Raw genomic sequence first — 14,682 nt, 5'->3', positions numbered from 1 at the left:
AAGAGACACAGCCATGCTACCCTGGAGGAATTACCACGTGCCAACAGAGAAATCAAATGCTCCCATCTGTCCCCACAGCCCTGAATCTCCTCAGATGCCATATCTGTATTCATCCCAAAAAAGCAGAAGTCAGAGGGATGCCGAGAGCAAATACCCTTGTTACAATGAATGCGGCACACCAAGGACATGGCCTTGGAAGATGACTGACTTGTAAGAAGTGCACTGATCCATAGGAAATCCATAGGAATGATCCACTGCAAATCCATAGGAAGGTCAAATCTGTCTGGATCCTCAGGAAAAGTCAGGTGGTGAGATACTTCAGGTCACCCAGCTAAAGAGGGACCAAAATCAAAAGGACGAAAAGAGACCTCTGGTGAAGGAGGTGACTCCACTGGAGCTGACAGCAAACAAATCACTTCTCCAGAGAGGCTATGGAAGTACCAAAAAGGAGTGTAGACATCTGGGCAGCTGGGTCTGCTTGTAGCACTGAGGATGCATCTCTCTGACAGCTAAACTGTTTCCAAATAAAGGGAATAAGAAGAGGCAAACTCTGGCAGAATAAAAAGAAAAACATAATAGACCAAAATAAAAATCTGAAACAACCTCAAAAGAGATTGAAACAAATCCTTTCACAGGAAGAGGATGCTGGCCAGAGCCTGTTGGCACAAGTGAGCTGCCAACCTGTCCAACAGGAAGAGCTCACAGTGGTGACACCAGCAGAGCACAAAGCTGCAGAGATGCTCCTGCATCCCTCCTCTCAGGGGGCTCCCCACAGCCAGATCTTTGACTCTGTTCAAAGCACCAATAAAGGAGAAATAAACCAGGAGACAAATGCAGCAGTGATGTTTTGCCAGGACCTCAAAGCAACCCCCCCACATTCAGGATGTGGCCGTGTGCTGGAGAACTGAAGGGAGAAGCACAGTGCTTGCATTCACAGGCATCTCCCACCATCCCCTGAATCATAGGGAGAGATACAGGGAATTATAATGGCAGCAAACTCAACTGCACTTCATCACTTCTAAGTCCTCACTGGTATCAATGGTGCAAGGACAACAACGATGGCAGGAGAAAGCGCTGAAACAGCTTTTGGACATTCAAATGATGCCCCAGAGATCTCTTGGGTTCACTGGAGGAGTCACACAGCTCATGCACAATGGGGACCCAGTTTAATCTGCAGGGTCTCATGGAAACAGCTGTCAAAAAGCAGCTCAGCTGCCACAGGACAGGAGGGAACACCCTCCAGCAGACACACAGAAGGCAGGAGCCAGGGTAGTACAATATGCTGCCAACATGGAAAGAGTGCTGCTGTCAGCTGTTTGCCAAAGCCGCCAACTTAGCCAGTACAAAAGTACAGGCCAGCTGTGGCCAGCTGCAGAGGGATGCTGAGCACTTGGAGATGCAGCCAGAGGTATAACAATGAGGCTTGGGGAAAGCAACCCTGATGTCTCAGCCCACACTGGGGGCTCAGCCCTGAGCTGCCCGCTTGCTTTTTCCACAGAGCTCTGTGGACAGGGAACTGAAGCTGCTGGCACAGCTGGGAACAGGGCACAGCACAGCTGTGCCACTGCAAAGCTGGATGCACTAAAGCCTGCTTGGGGCTCCCTGTTTCTGAAAGGCAGCAGCGCAACCAGAAAAGGCACTTGCAAGAACGATCAGACATAGAGAAGAGCTGTGTGCTGCAGTGCAGAGCTAATAGGTGACAAGCTTGAAAAGCAGGAAGATAAAATTTAGATAACCTCTTATGCTCCAAAAGTTCTTGTTGGATAATGCTGTAGATGCTCAAAGCTTATATTGGCTTCAGAGATAACAGCAGAATTCAGGGCTGTTCAGTGAAGTCTTCCCTCCAGCACCAGAGCTGCTGAAGCATGATCTGAACAGGCCAGGAGGGTACCACTATTTTAATACATTGCTACAGGGATACTCTCCTCCCCTTGGCAAAGGGTGTATGTGATGCCAAGTAAGGGTGCTGGAAAGCAGGAGCAATAGCAATACATAACTCAGCAGACAGAGATGACCATGACGTGGGGCTGGGATGCAGGTTTCACACCAACTTGCCTGTTTCTCACCTAGCAGGAGGTCTCTGCCACCAGCCATAGCCAAAACCAAGAGCAAGAGACTCCAAGGGTAAGGAGGAGCTTCCTTTTCCCCTGGGAGTTCCCTGCCCCTCAGCCCCTTGAGCCCAGGGGCTGGCAATGAAGTCCCCATCCCTTGGGGTGCCAGCCTCACCATTCAGACACTCCATTTCAGGCTCCTCGCCCTCTGGGTGCTTCTTCAGCCTCTTGGCTTTTCTTCGCTTCTTACAGTAGAACATCAGCCCCAGCACGATAATGATGTAGGCAACAGCTGCCCCCACTGAAAGCCCAATGGTCTGGATCATCTTGTAGGGTGTGTGGCTGCCAGGTCCCTCATCCTCTTCTGCTGCCGGTTTGTCTGCGGGGCAGAGAGAACCAATCCCATGAGGATGCGGAGGATCTCCCAAATCCTGCACAGGGATGTGCTGGAGGAATGAGAAAAGCCCCCTCTGTTGCTGTGGCCACCTCCTCCTCCAGACTGCACTTCAACCTGACAGGGATGCTGCCTTGACACGCTGGCAGGCATGACCTGGCCCGCAGCACCCACTGGTGGAACAAGAATCCCAGACTGGTTTGGGTTGGAAGGGACCTTAAAGCTCATCCAGTCCAACCCCACTGCCACAGGCAGGGACACCTTCCACTAGAGCAGGTTGCTCCAAGCCCCTGTGTCCAACCTGGCCTTGAACACTGCCAGGGATGGGGCAGCCACAGCTTCTCTGGGCACCCTGTGACAGGGCCTCAGCACCCTCACAAGGAAGAATTTCTTCCTAATGTCCCATCTAAACCTCCCCTCTGTCAGGTTAAAGCCATTCCCCCTTGTCCTGTCCCTACAGGCCCTTGTCAAAAGCCCCTCTCCAGATTTATTGTAGGTCCCTTTTAAGTTCTCTCCTGTCAGAGGAAGCATCAGTGAGAATCAGGGCCTAAAGCTGCTCTGGAGGCAATGTCCTGACGCAGGGAACAACTTACCTACAACGTAGAGGAAGGCCTCACGGTGCTTGATGTTGCAGCTATTGCCAGCAATACACGTGTATTTCCCTGAGTCCTCAGTGGTGACGTCGTAAATCACAAGGGAGCCATTGGGCATTATCTGAATCCTGCCAAACACACAGAGCCCCTTTGCAAGCCCCAGAGGGCAGAAGCAGGCTTGTGGCACCTGCAGCCTCAGCTCCCCAGGTGCCTCAGCCCCATGTTCCCAGTGCAACCATCCCGAATCTCAGGCTGTGCAATGCTCAAGAACAAATGGTTGTAGCTCAGCTGCAGCCCAGCAGGCTGCAGAAAGGATAACCCTGGGGCCAGGAGACTCCAGGCCCTGGGACACAGAGACAACTGACTGCGAGTCCTCCAGGATGGGAACCCAAGACCACACCATCAGCACCTGCATGCTGGGTAAGCATGGGAAGCACCCCGTTGCAACATGTTTCTGTTTGGAATGGAGGCTGTGTACCTGGGCAGGAGCTTGCCAGGATCCAGAATCTTGTCCTTCCCTTTCCACTGGATGTGTGGCACAGGGTCCCCCTCTGCCTGGCATTGGAACATGGCTGTATGCCCCTGGTAGACTGTCGTGGGCTCTGGCTCTAGCTTGAAGGTGACGTAAACTGAAGGCAGAGAGGTGGACACGAATGCTGTCAGGTCCTGGGAATGTTGCTGGCCCCCCGCAAGGGAGTGGGGCCAGCACTGACAGAGGGACACATGCCTGCTGGAGCTGTATGCAAAGCACTGACAAACCAGACACTCAAGTGCCACGGGGCAGAGCTTGGGGTCAGGCCAGACATTTCTCTCTCTGCAGGGACATGCCAGTTGGGTGACACTCAGGCAAATCCACTGCAAGGCCAGCACAGCAGGAAACCCACCTGCCTATCATTGAGCTCTCACCTGCTACCACGAGCTGCACGGTGGCACGGATCTCGCCCTGCGGGCTGTTGGAAGCGATGCACGTGTAGTTTCCCGAGTCACTCCTGCTCACCTTGTGGAAGGACAAGATGCCAGCGTTGTGGCTGACGTGGGATGGCAGGCTGCTCCCATCTGCAGGGCATGAGAAGAGGGATGCAGCAGTCGTGCATGAAGCACCGCTGCTTCACCCCTATTAGAGATGGGCCAGTGCAAAGTTCCTGGGACCCCAGGTGAGGAGCAAACATATCGCATCCAGGTCCCCCTTACCTGTTTTAGTCCACTGGATGGTGGGTTTTTCCCGGCCAGTGGCTGAGCAGGACACTGTAACCTCCTTATCAAACTCCATGCACTGCAGTGGCTGGGGCGGTGGGGTGAACTTCAGCTTCTCTGCAAGAGACAGGAGTGCTCTTAACCCCTGCAGCTGCAGAAGGCAGTTGAGGTGGAGGCATCATGACTGCACCCTCACAGACAGAAGAGCTGCCCACAAAGGGAGGATGTGGAGTGCTCATCGGCCTACCCAGCACGTGCACCCGTGCATATCCCTCGATGCTGCCTGCCGGCGTGCTGCTCACACACTTGTACATGGTCCCGTCATACACCTCCACGTTGTTGATGCGCAGTGTCCCATTCTCAGAGATCTCAAACCGCGAGTCCTGCACAGAGGGAAGGAAGGAGCAGTGCAGAAATGTCACCAGCCCTGGGCTTGGACCTTGTTTGTGGAAGCTGACCCTCCATGTGCCCGCACCATGCCTCAGACAGACGCAGCTGAGACTCACAGTGAGAACTGAAACAAGCTACAGTGACATCTCTGTTGCCACTGCCTCAAAAGCACAGGGTCAGCCACCAACCAAGTGGCTAGAGACAGCCAGTTATGCACCCATACACCAGTATGATGGAGATGGTGCCCAGAACATGGCCACAGAGGGGGTGATAAAGATGCTGAGCCTAGGAGCAAGGCAAAAAGAGTAGCAGGGGAAGGAGCTGAGCAGATGCCCAGGAGAAGTGGCAGGGGCTTTCCCCATGGCCTCACCTCAGAGATGGAGACGCCGTTGCGGTACCAGGTGACTGTGGGTTTCAGGGAAGCCTTGCTGAGGCAGTGCAGGTATCCCGGCTTGCTCTCCTCCAGCTGGCTGTCCTTGGGCATCTCCACCCACTTGGGTACCGCTGGGCACAGAGGAGAGGGGTTATGCAAGTCACTCACCACCCCTCCGGCTAGCACCAGCACAGACCAGATAGGCAGTTTGCTGCCAGCCACAGGGCCTCACAGCCCAGCCATGAGAGAGATGCCCCTCTCCCTATCAGTGATGTGCCATCCCACCCCAGCTCATCCCAAACCATTCTCTGCTCCAAGCCCTGCCTGGAAAGCTGCGTACTAGCCACAGTGATGCTCAGCTCCTGTTTCTTCTCTCCAGCCTTGTTGGCAGCATGGCACGTATAGGTCCCTGCATCCATCTCGGTGATACTGGTGAAAACAAGCTGCTCCCCTTCTTGGTGCACCCTGCCGGTGGTGGGAACCCGTTCGTGGTTCCTCTCCCACCAGACCTGGGGTGTGGGTATGCCTCGTGGGGCTGTGCAGGCCACGCGGTGCCCCTGGTTCGCTGTCAACACCTTTGGGGAGAAGGGTGCCATTTCGTCGATCTCTGAGAGGAGCAAGAGAGAGCAGGGCTCAAACAGGGCAGAAATGCAGTGTAACCAGTATCACCAGCCCCATCACCAGCCGAGAGAGAGAGCACACAAGCTCTCATCCATGCAGCAAGGAGTCACTTCACAGATAAACCAAGCAATTCTCCATGCACTGACCCATTGCTATATTGTCACATAGCTCAGATGACACTGCAGCTCTGGAACCCACTGCCCACCCTGCAGCAGCCCCAGGACCTCACCTGCTAGCCGCAGAGTCACCTTCAGCACAAGAGCCTTTCCCCTCTGCCCGTGGCCAACGCACTTATAGACACCGGTGCTGCGAGCCCTCACTTGGGTGATCAGCAGGGAGCCGTTGGCAAACACAGTGGTCCTGGGCACATGGGGAGAGGCAGGAGTCAGTGGGCATCTCTGCAGGACATGGCCAGAGCCACAGCCCTGCAGTGCCTTGCATTAGGCCGTGAAACCAAGAGGAAGACTTCGTGTCAAGTTAAAGCTTCCCAGTGCGTGAGGGACAGCATGCAAACACGGAGATGGTGGGACACGTGCTTCATGCAGGAAATGAGCCAACAGAAGGCTATTTCTTGGAAATTCATGGAATCATTTATGTTGGGAAATACCTTTAAGGTCACTGAGTCCAACTGTTAACCAAGCACTGCCAAGCCCACCACTAAACCATGTCCCTAAGTGACACATCTACACATCTTTGAAATGCCTCCAGGGACGGGGATTCCACCACTTCCCTGGGCAGCCTGTTCCAATGCTTGGAAACCCTTTTGAGGAAGAATTTTCTCCTACTACTCAGTCTGAACTCCCCCTGGCACAACACGAGGCTGTTTCCTCTCACAACATCTGGCTCTCACCAAAAGATGCCTCAAGTCTGGTGGGTGCATCACCAAAAAACGGGTGGCAATGAACACTGGGACAGCCAGGAAAGGGAGCAGGGGGCACAAGGTGGCGCCTGGGAGCTGCCAGGCCACTGGGCATCTGGCACCTGGACAGCAGTGCTTGCTGGCCCACTGAAACATCCCAGCTCCAGGATCACCATCCCCCGGGTCTGGGAGATGTCCCCAGCAATGAGGATTACCCCACACATAGGTGTCTGGAGCTCAGAAATAGTGCTGGTGCTGGGGATCACCATGCACGTGTATCTGGAGGTACAAGCCAGCCACAGGCTCAGTGATCACTGGGGATCACCACCTGTGGACATCTGGTTCTGGGACATGATCCTGACTATGAGAATTGCCCTAAATGGGTGTCTGGGGCTTAAGCTGTCTCTGGCTCCATTAAATTGCCACACATGGACATTTGGGACTGGGAGACATCCCCAGCTCTGGGGATCATCATACGTGGACATCTAGGGCTGACAGCCCCGCAGACCCATTGAGGACAAACTGGTTGCTGAGTCCTATGCTGACGAAGGCCATGCACAGGTGCCACGGCCCTGCTAAACCCAAGCCAGCCAAGCTGAGAAACCAATCCCAATGGCCAGCCTGATGTTGAATGCTCGCCCTCAGGTACAGCCAGGGTTTGGCAGCTCTGTTGCTTGTGGAACACGGTGGCCCTCCTCCTCCCAGCCCTGCCCACATCCCCGCAGTCCCTGTTACTTGGATCTATTGGTGATGGGGCTGTCTTCAAAGAGCCACTCCTGCGTTGGGGGGGGCACAGCTGCAAACTGGCAGTCAAACATGGCCTCTTCGTTCTTGGTCACAATGAGATCCTGCGGGACGATCACTGCCTGCGGAAAGCTCTCATCTGCAATGGCAGAGACCACAGGAGGGTGAGAAGAGCAGAACTGCCTACGGTGTCCCTTACCAGAGCTCTCAAAACAGAGCTGGGTGCACTCTGTGAGCCCTGTGGAGGCAGATGTGCCAGCATGGCTGTAGTTATGCAGCCAGAGCCCGGGACTGCACATGGCAGCTGCTCTGGGGAAAGCCTATTCCGCTCCCAGCAAGGCCCTGAGCACCCCGAGCTCCTCCCAGACACATCAAACCTGCTGCTAGACTGAAAATTCCCTTGTTCAGTTCTAAATACCCCTCTAAACTCAACATCTCCTGCCTTCCCCGGGTCTTGCCTCCAAAGGCCAATGGGGAATCTCACCCATGTGGCACCATGGTAATACCAGTACTGGCCTAACCAGCAGCATCTACAGCCTCCAGGGTCCAAACCCTGCTGACAGGAAAACCATTGTGCTCCAGTACCAGAGACAACAGCACAGACCTGCTCCAGAAAAGGGCAAATTAACACCTGTAGACAGGGTAGGGTCCAAACCCAGCCAGGCCTGTCTTGGTCAGAGGCTTTGCACAGGTAAAGTCACACCAGCTCGACACATCCCCTGCAGCCTGGCTCCGTCCCACCAGCAATGAGCACAACAGCAGCCAAGCCCCAGCCCTGAGCACTCAGAACACAACTCACCGATGATGTTAATTGTGAAGTTGTTGTGGCTGCAGACGAAGCCAACGGCACTGCGGGCACAGCAGTAATAGAGACCATTGTCATCGGGGCTGGCGCTCTGCAGGGTCAGTGTTCGCTCCTTGTTGCTGACAGAATAGGTGCTGCGGCCATCGGGAATCGGGGTGCCGTCCCGAAACCACTGCCATGTGGGGCTGCAAGACAGAGGCAAGAGGGTGACCAAGTGCTGGGCACCAGCAGGGCTCCCCAGAGAGCATGTGTGCAGAGGAGACAGCCCAGAGATGGCCCGTTTCCCTGGCTCTCCATCCCCATGGCTGGCCCCGACACAGACACTAAGCCATGAGACATGCAGCCAAGTGGACGGGACATGATTGTAAAGCAACGTAGAGTGACCGCAGCACACCAAGCAGCTCAGCGACCGGACTGTGACAGCCCGTCCTTACTGTGCTCCTCGCTACGCGGCTCCGAGGAGGCCGTTTGCCTTCTCCCCCGGTGCTCAGCCACAGGCTCAATCAATCCTGCCTTTCGCCTTCCCTAGACTCTACTGAGTCCTCATAGGAGAGAGGAGAGAAAGACAGAGAGAGGGGAGAAGAGCACGCAGCGAAGGTGCGGGAAGACCCCCGGCAGGGTCCGCCCCTCGGGAGGCAACCCTTACCGCGGGTGGCCGTCGATGTGACACCGCAGCACCACAGTGGAGGAGGGCTGGATCTCAGCTACGCTGGCCGGCTGCTTCAGCACCACGCTGCCTGTCTCAATCCCTGTGGGATCAAAGAATAACAACACAGCTGGCTCCCTAAACCTACAGAGCCCGGGTGGATGCCAACTCTGGAATAACCAGAGCGGGCACTAAAGGCACAAGCATGCTTGGAAACACATAAGCCCTCAAACCAGCATGGAGTAAAGGGACACCCGCCATGCAAATGTCCCACTTTGCTCTTGTGTGACTGTTCTCTAAGAGGGCGTCTGAAAGGATCTGCAGTGCCCATGACACACTTGGTGCAGTAACATCCCCGTTTCATATACACAAATGGGGAAGGCAACAGGAGAAAGCATCTCTGACAGCCTTAGGGATATCAAAAGATGCAAGCAGCCTAGAGCACATGAAGGACATGGTGGCTGGAGAGGAATCCTACTTGCACAGGTCACGCCATCTGATCTCTGTCTGACCACCACTCCCACACCCATCAGCAGGCAAAGCTGTTTTCAGTCTCTCCTCTCAAGAGAGCTTTGCCCTGTCCACAGTGGGAACCAGCATGCTGTAGCATGTGCTTGGCTGCACTCACACTTGATATTGAAAGATGCATTGGCTGTGCGGGCCTCCTCCCCAGTGAGCGAGTTCCTGGCTACGCACTGGAAGTCCCCAGCATCCCTGTGCCGGTCGACAGCAGCGAACTGGAGGTTGCTGCCTTCCTTGAAGCGCTGCTCCGTGTCCTGAACGGGGAGACCGTTCTGCAGCCACTCGAACTCCACGTGCGCCGGCTCCTCCACCTCGCAGCGGAGGATGGCGCTGCGGCCGTGCAGGGCATCCTGAGAGTAGGGCTCCTTGGTGAAAAGGATCGCTGCCCGAGCCCCCACAGCTGCGAGACACAGACAGAGAGAGTGGTTAGGGCATGGGAGAAGGGACTAGGTAAGCATGGGCTGTTCCCCAGGGTCTCCAGACAGCCAAACCCACTGTGTTAGGAGACACGTACCCCAACGCATATCTGACAAAACCAGAGTTTAGACAGATCTGTGCTCAGATTCCAGCAAAGCTGCTTTAAGGCTGTGTCTCCAGCAATCACTGGAGAGCCCTCTTCTCCATGGGGCCAGGGGCATTAGAAGGGTGCTTCCCTGACCCATTGCCAAGTGCTGCACTCCCAGCCTGAGCAGAGAGGTGTCCTGCAGTGTATGAGCCAGGAAATCAATCACCAAACCGTTAAGAGAGCAGCTTCCTGAGCAGTTCAGATGTTTCTTGGGTGATATGGTTTAGAACGAGGTGTCCCTGCTCACGGCAGGGGGGTTGGAACTTGATGATCTTAAGGTCCTTTCCAACCCTAACTATTCTATGATTCTTTGAGCTCCTCTTGTCCTCAGTTCTGGGACATGTCCTAAGTCCCAGCCATGCACCAAGACTGCCTCAGATCAGAAACACCAATGGATTGCTTCCAGGGTTTCCTCAAAGCTTCTCTCCTTGGGATCATGTCTCCATGTCACCTCCACATCCTCAGAAATTACCCAGAAAACCTGGTCTGGTACAAGGTTTTCCAGTGGGAATAAACACAGCAGGAGAGGATGCAGCAGTGATACCCCTGCTCGTGCTGGGGACTCAACCCGCTTGCAAGTAGGAGCGGCAACAAGAAATGGCAGTGGTTGACCTCAGGGTCTGATAGTGGCTGTGGGATGGCTCTGGAGGACCAGGAGCATCTCCCTGCAGTGGTGGAGAAGCTGAAGAATCCTCCTCCACACAGTAACCCCCACCCAAGAGCTCAGGGTCCTGGGGACAGAGCAGCCAGCGCTCCCCTCGGCACTGCCTGACGCGGCTGCAGGAGGACCACACCAGCACATCCCCACATGTGGCTGGTGCCCGGCCATGCAGGCGCTGTGCTCCCGTTACCAGCTGGCTGCAGAAAGGAAAGCAGACAAAAGGCAGCTCAGCAGACAGTGACTGTTGTTGGACTCTGTTCCCAGCACCGTGTTCGGCAGGGAAAGAGGCCAAGCCAGGCAGATTTTGAGCATCTCAGAAGCAATCTCTCGTGAGTGTGAACGAGCGGTCAGAATGGTGTGTTCACACCACTGCGAGGAGAACGGCTTCAGAAAGTGGTTGCCTGGATGAGTTACGTGAGCAGGAGATCAGAGCCCACCTGAAGGGAAGGGCAGCAGCTCCTCTTTGGAAGCTGAGCCACATCTTCCTGAGTGGTGTTTGTCTAAAAGCCTGGTAAAGGGACACTATTTGACAGGACATCTCAGTAACCCAGAGCTAAGGGTAAGGGATCCTATCCTGAAGGGGATGTTTTGAAGGGGGCATCTAGATCACTGCATTCCAGAAGCCTCAAGAGCTCTTTCCATGCTGGAAAGCACTTCCAGCACAGCCAGCCTGTGCTCTCCTGCACACAGTAATAGTGAGGCATAACAGAGGCACTTATCCAGCACTGCTGCTCCCAGGATGAGGGTCCAGTGAGGAGCAGGGGCACCTCAGCCTGTGTCTGTTAACACACTTCCCCATACTCCAGAGAGAGCAACAAAGCCACAAAAGCCTGGCTTTCTACTTTCAACATCTCACTGTGCCATTGACTGTGGTGTGCAGGCAACATCCCATGGGGACTGGCCCCAGCCAGGTTAAGACCCACTTGACAGCACTTGTCAATTGCACTCAAAGTATTTAAGGCCACTGGGAGTAGCCACAGACTGACCCCTGTGGCCTGAATGACAGAGCTGCAGGCAATGCCTGAAGTCCTACCTCTTGGATCCCATGTTAAGCTAACCCCCATCAGCATGCTGTGTTCAAATGGTCAGCATGTCCAGTGCAGTTTCCACCATCAGCTACCATGCACCCAGAAGGCCACCATCCATTGGTCTGTGACAGCTGCTAATAAACACCACAGGGTGAACACATGCCCCAAGGTGATAATGTGCAGGAATGTATGGTCTTACATAGGTACACACATCTTGATCCCCACAGATCAGATCCAGCTCACCAAAAGCACTCAGCAAGGTGGCAACCACCTAACCCCATGCAAACACAGCTACACGCTCAATAGCACAGCAGCTCCAGAGTACCAGGAGCTGAACCTATCCCAAAACAGGCTGCTGGGACAGACAGACAGGAGCAAAAGGGAACGGGACACTCAAATCCGGTCAGGTTTGAACCTAAAAGGAGCTGGGTCTGTTCTCTTCCACACATATTCTTCAGGGCACCAAGCACATGTCCATCAAGCCATACCTGTATAGCACAAATCACGTGCAAGGCAGCAGTGTTAGGAGAGTCCATGAAGGAGATGGATCAGTTCTGCTCTTGGGATCTCAGCATCCCAGAACTTTTCACAGCCTACTGGTCGTGCTGCTGCTGGAGTTAGTGATGCCTCTCTGAAGGCACAGGCCATTAGGGTATTTAGACATGGTATTTTAAATCAGGCATGCTTCTATCATTAAACTGTCACCATTAGAAGAGTAACACTAACCAGCAGCAGAACCACTTTTGCCCATCAGAATGGCATTTCACTTGGTACTGGTCAGCCAACGAGCTTCAGCAGCCTTGCCACATACATCCTGCTGCTCCAGCGTCTCCCACATCCAGACAGGAGGATGTGGCTCTGCGGATAGGGGATGTGATGAAGGCTTGGCGCAAGCTCCACATGGGAAGCAGGTGTCAGAAAACACTGGGACCTAACTCCTTGGTGAGACAGAAGGAAGTATTTATGTCCTTATCTTCCATCCTGGGGAAAACAGACATTTTAGCTCAGGTGAGGTCCCTGTGATGAATGCCTCATGAGCACAAGTGCCAAAGCAAACTGGGATAAGTGTTAAAGTACAGTAAGAGCAACAACCTTGTGTTTTGTTTTGACAATAGCATCAAGGTGCCATGGATGGACTGGCTGCACATGGCTGGAAACCATTATCAGGTTTGGGCTGTAAGGAAAGACCAGTAGTAGCCAAATACGATCCAGGCATTTTGGGGTGGCAAACATAAGAAACCCAGGGCTGGACACAGGTTTCCACAGCACTCTAAATCCAGAGCACCAGGGCCCAGTGTTCAGAGATGAGAAGTGCTGTGCTTGATAAAAACTCCAGGAAATGATTGCAGTTAGCAAGGTTCAAACATCCTCTCCATCCCCTCCACCTCATCCAGACTCTGGGGACAGAGGCTCAAGAAACCTGTATCAGCACAGAGCTATCTGTGTAGGATGCCAGTATGCCAGAGTTTGGGAAAATCTGCATAACGTCATCAGACATCACCGCCTGTGCCGAATGAAGAACAAAATATCTCTGCTTATTCCACTCACCTGGCTAGAGGACCTCCCACAGCCATGGTCAGGCTTGGTTTAGCCACTGCCAGAACTGCCTGAGCTGGCAGATGAGAGCTCTTGCAGCACTTGGTGGAGAGCAAAGTGGACCCCTGCTCAGTCTGAGTGGATACCTTCACAACAGCAGGCTCCTGCTGTGGTTTCATGAGCTACTCTGGGCTGGGCTGCCTTGCTAGGAGCTGCTGGGAGAAGCAAAAGGACTCCTTCTCTTCCCTAGCAAGAGCCACCTCCAAAACACCCAGCACCACCAAGTCCTTTGGAAGTCAGTTTAACTTTAAGCTAGTGCAGAGCTGTCCCCATGTAACACAGCTGGGCCAGCCACAGTCCCGCTATGCCAGTGCCAAGCAGCAGTCCCAAATGTGCGTGCTGGCAAAGACCCGCTCCCTGCATATGTATGTGACACAAGGCACCCCTGGCTGGGAGAAAAAGAAACCCTCAACACATGTTTCTGGCTTCAAACCATTTCAACTGTGGCTACGGAAAGCTTTTCAGGAAAGCTGCAGCCAGATTAGATAAACACATCTGAAATGCAGCCTGCACGAAAACACTGAGTGCCCTTTTACTCGTAGGATATCTAAGTGAAATGTAAAGGTAATAGACGAAGGTTAAGAAAATCATGCAGGGCAGTCGCACTGGTACATACACATCCCCAGGGTACCACTCGCACATCAAGGAGCAAACTACGCATAGGGAGGGAACAGGGACCAGCAGGACACAAAAAGACAGGGAGAAAAGGAGGCTCAGATCACATCCCGGCTCTGAAAGCATACTGATGGGAAAGATCGGAACACAGGAACACAGCATCCTTCATGCAGAGGTACTCCCCGTGCAAAATCTATTTCATTTCTTTAAGGAGGCAAATAGCTTCCCAGGAAAAAAACACTCACTAACACTTGCATTGGCAGCCTGAATCTCCACCAAGGGTATCTCGCTTTGCTCTGGGGGCTTGGGATACCCCAGGACTCAGCTGTTGCAGCCTCCTCCAAAGGCCGCAGTGAGCTGAGCACAGGCAGAGCATTTCAGGGTGACAGATGAAAGCAGCAAAGCCGCATCCAGGACAGACGGTGTGAGCAGCCCTATGAGGTTAGTCACTGCTGCCTGCATGGCGAGTGTTCAATCCTGAGAGCTTTGCCACAGGGACCAAAGGGCTCTCTGCACATCTGAGAGCCAGCCCCATGGTAGCCAAACCCCTCAAGTGCTGCCACAGCATTACTGAAGCGATTTGGCAGCAGACTGCAGCACAGCGTGGGAATGGCTTTGGCTTGAGCCATTCTCCAGAGCTAGAACAGTGAGAGACATCGGTATTGCTGTTTGCATCAGCCAGAGCTGTAAGTAAACGCACCAAACCAGCACTGAAGGAGCCATGGCAGAGCTAGAGACTAGCACTGGCAAACTGGGGTTCAAGTTTTAGGGGACCCCACATCCCTGTTCCCAAGTGAGCAGCACCAGTTCCAGGCACAGAGACACTGTTGAGCTCTAAGGCTGTATTTCGGGATGCAGCTAATGAGAGGGTCTGTGGCCCTGGGGCAGTCTGGCAGTGAAAGCACCCAGCCCACCTTCTGCCCCATACCAAGAGACCTAAGAGCACCATGGACACTGCCTGGTGAATCCCAGTCATGGCAGTAAACCCAAACCTTCAGGCTGCAAGAGCATGGGGCAGCAAAAGA

The 14,682-nt window shown here is 54.0% G+C and overlaps 1 protein-coding gene across 1 annotated transcript in view; it reads right to left on the bottom strand.

Moving 5' to 3' along the window:
- Positions 1–14,682, bottom strand: part of PTK7 (protein tyrosine kinase 7 (inactive)) — a 36,324-nt gene that overhangs the window by 4,389 nt on the left and 17,253 nt on the right. The window contains exons 2-14 of the mRNA XM_061367165.1: positions 9,299–9,592; positions 8,671–8,773; positions 8,019–8,209; positions 7,211–7,358; positions 5,846–5,976; positions 5,336–5,602; positions 4,993–5,126; positions 4,480–4,615; positions 4,230–4,349; positions 3,945–4,094; positions 3,517–3,667; positions 3,039–3,166; positions 2,227–2,430 (exon numbers count right to left, since the gene is read on the bottom strand). Of these exons, the coding sequence (XP_061223149.1) occupies positions 2,227–2,430; positions 3,039–3,166; positions 3,517–3,667; positions 3,945–4,094; positions 4,230–4,349; positions 4,480–4,615; positions 4,993–5,126; positions 5,336–5,602; positions 5,846–5,976; positions 7,211–7,358; positions 8,019–8,209; positions 8,671–8,773; positions 9,299–9,592 (2,157 nt within the window). The remainder of the gene's footprint in view (positions 1–2,226; positions 2,431–3,038; positions 3,167–3,516; positions 3,668–3,944; positions 4,095–4,229; positions 4,350–4,479; positions 4,616–4,992; positions 5,127–5,335; positions 5,603–5,845; positions 5,977–7,210; positions 7,359–8,018; positions 8,210–8,670; positions 8,774–9,298; positions 9,593–14,682) is intronic.

The sequence above is a fragment of the Neopsephotus bourkii genome, unplaced genomic scaffold, assembly GCF_033783945.1.
Source record: "Neopsephotus bourkii isolate Nb327-2 ecotype Australia unplaced genomic scaffold, CSIRO-AGI_Nbou_v1 NB_1373, whole genome shotgun sequence".
Classification (NCBI taxonomy): domain Eukaryota; kingdom Metazoa; phylum Chordata; class Aves; order Psittaciformes; family Psittacidae; genus Neopsephotus; species Neopsephotus bourkii.
This window is presented reverse-complemented; position numbering and strand designations above follow the sequence as displayed.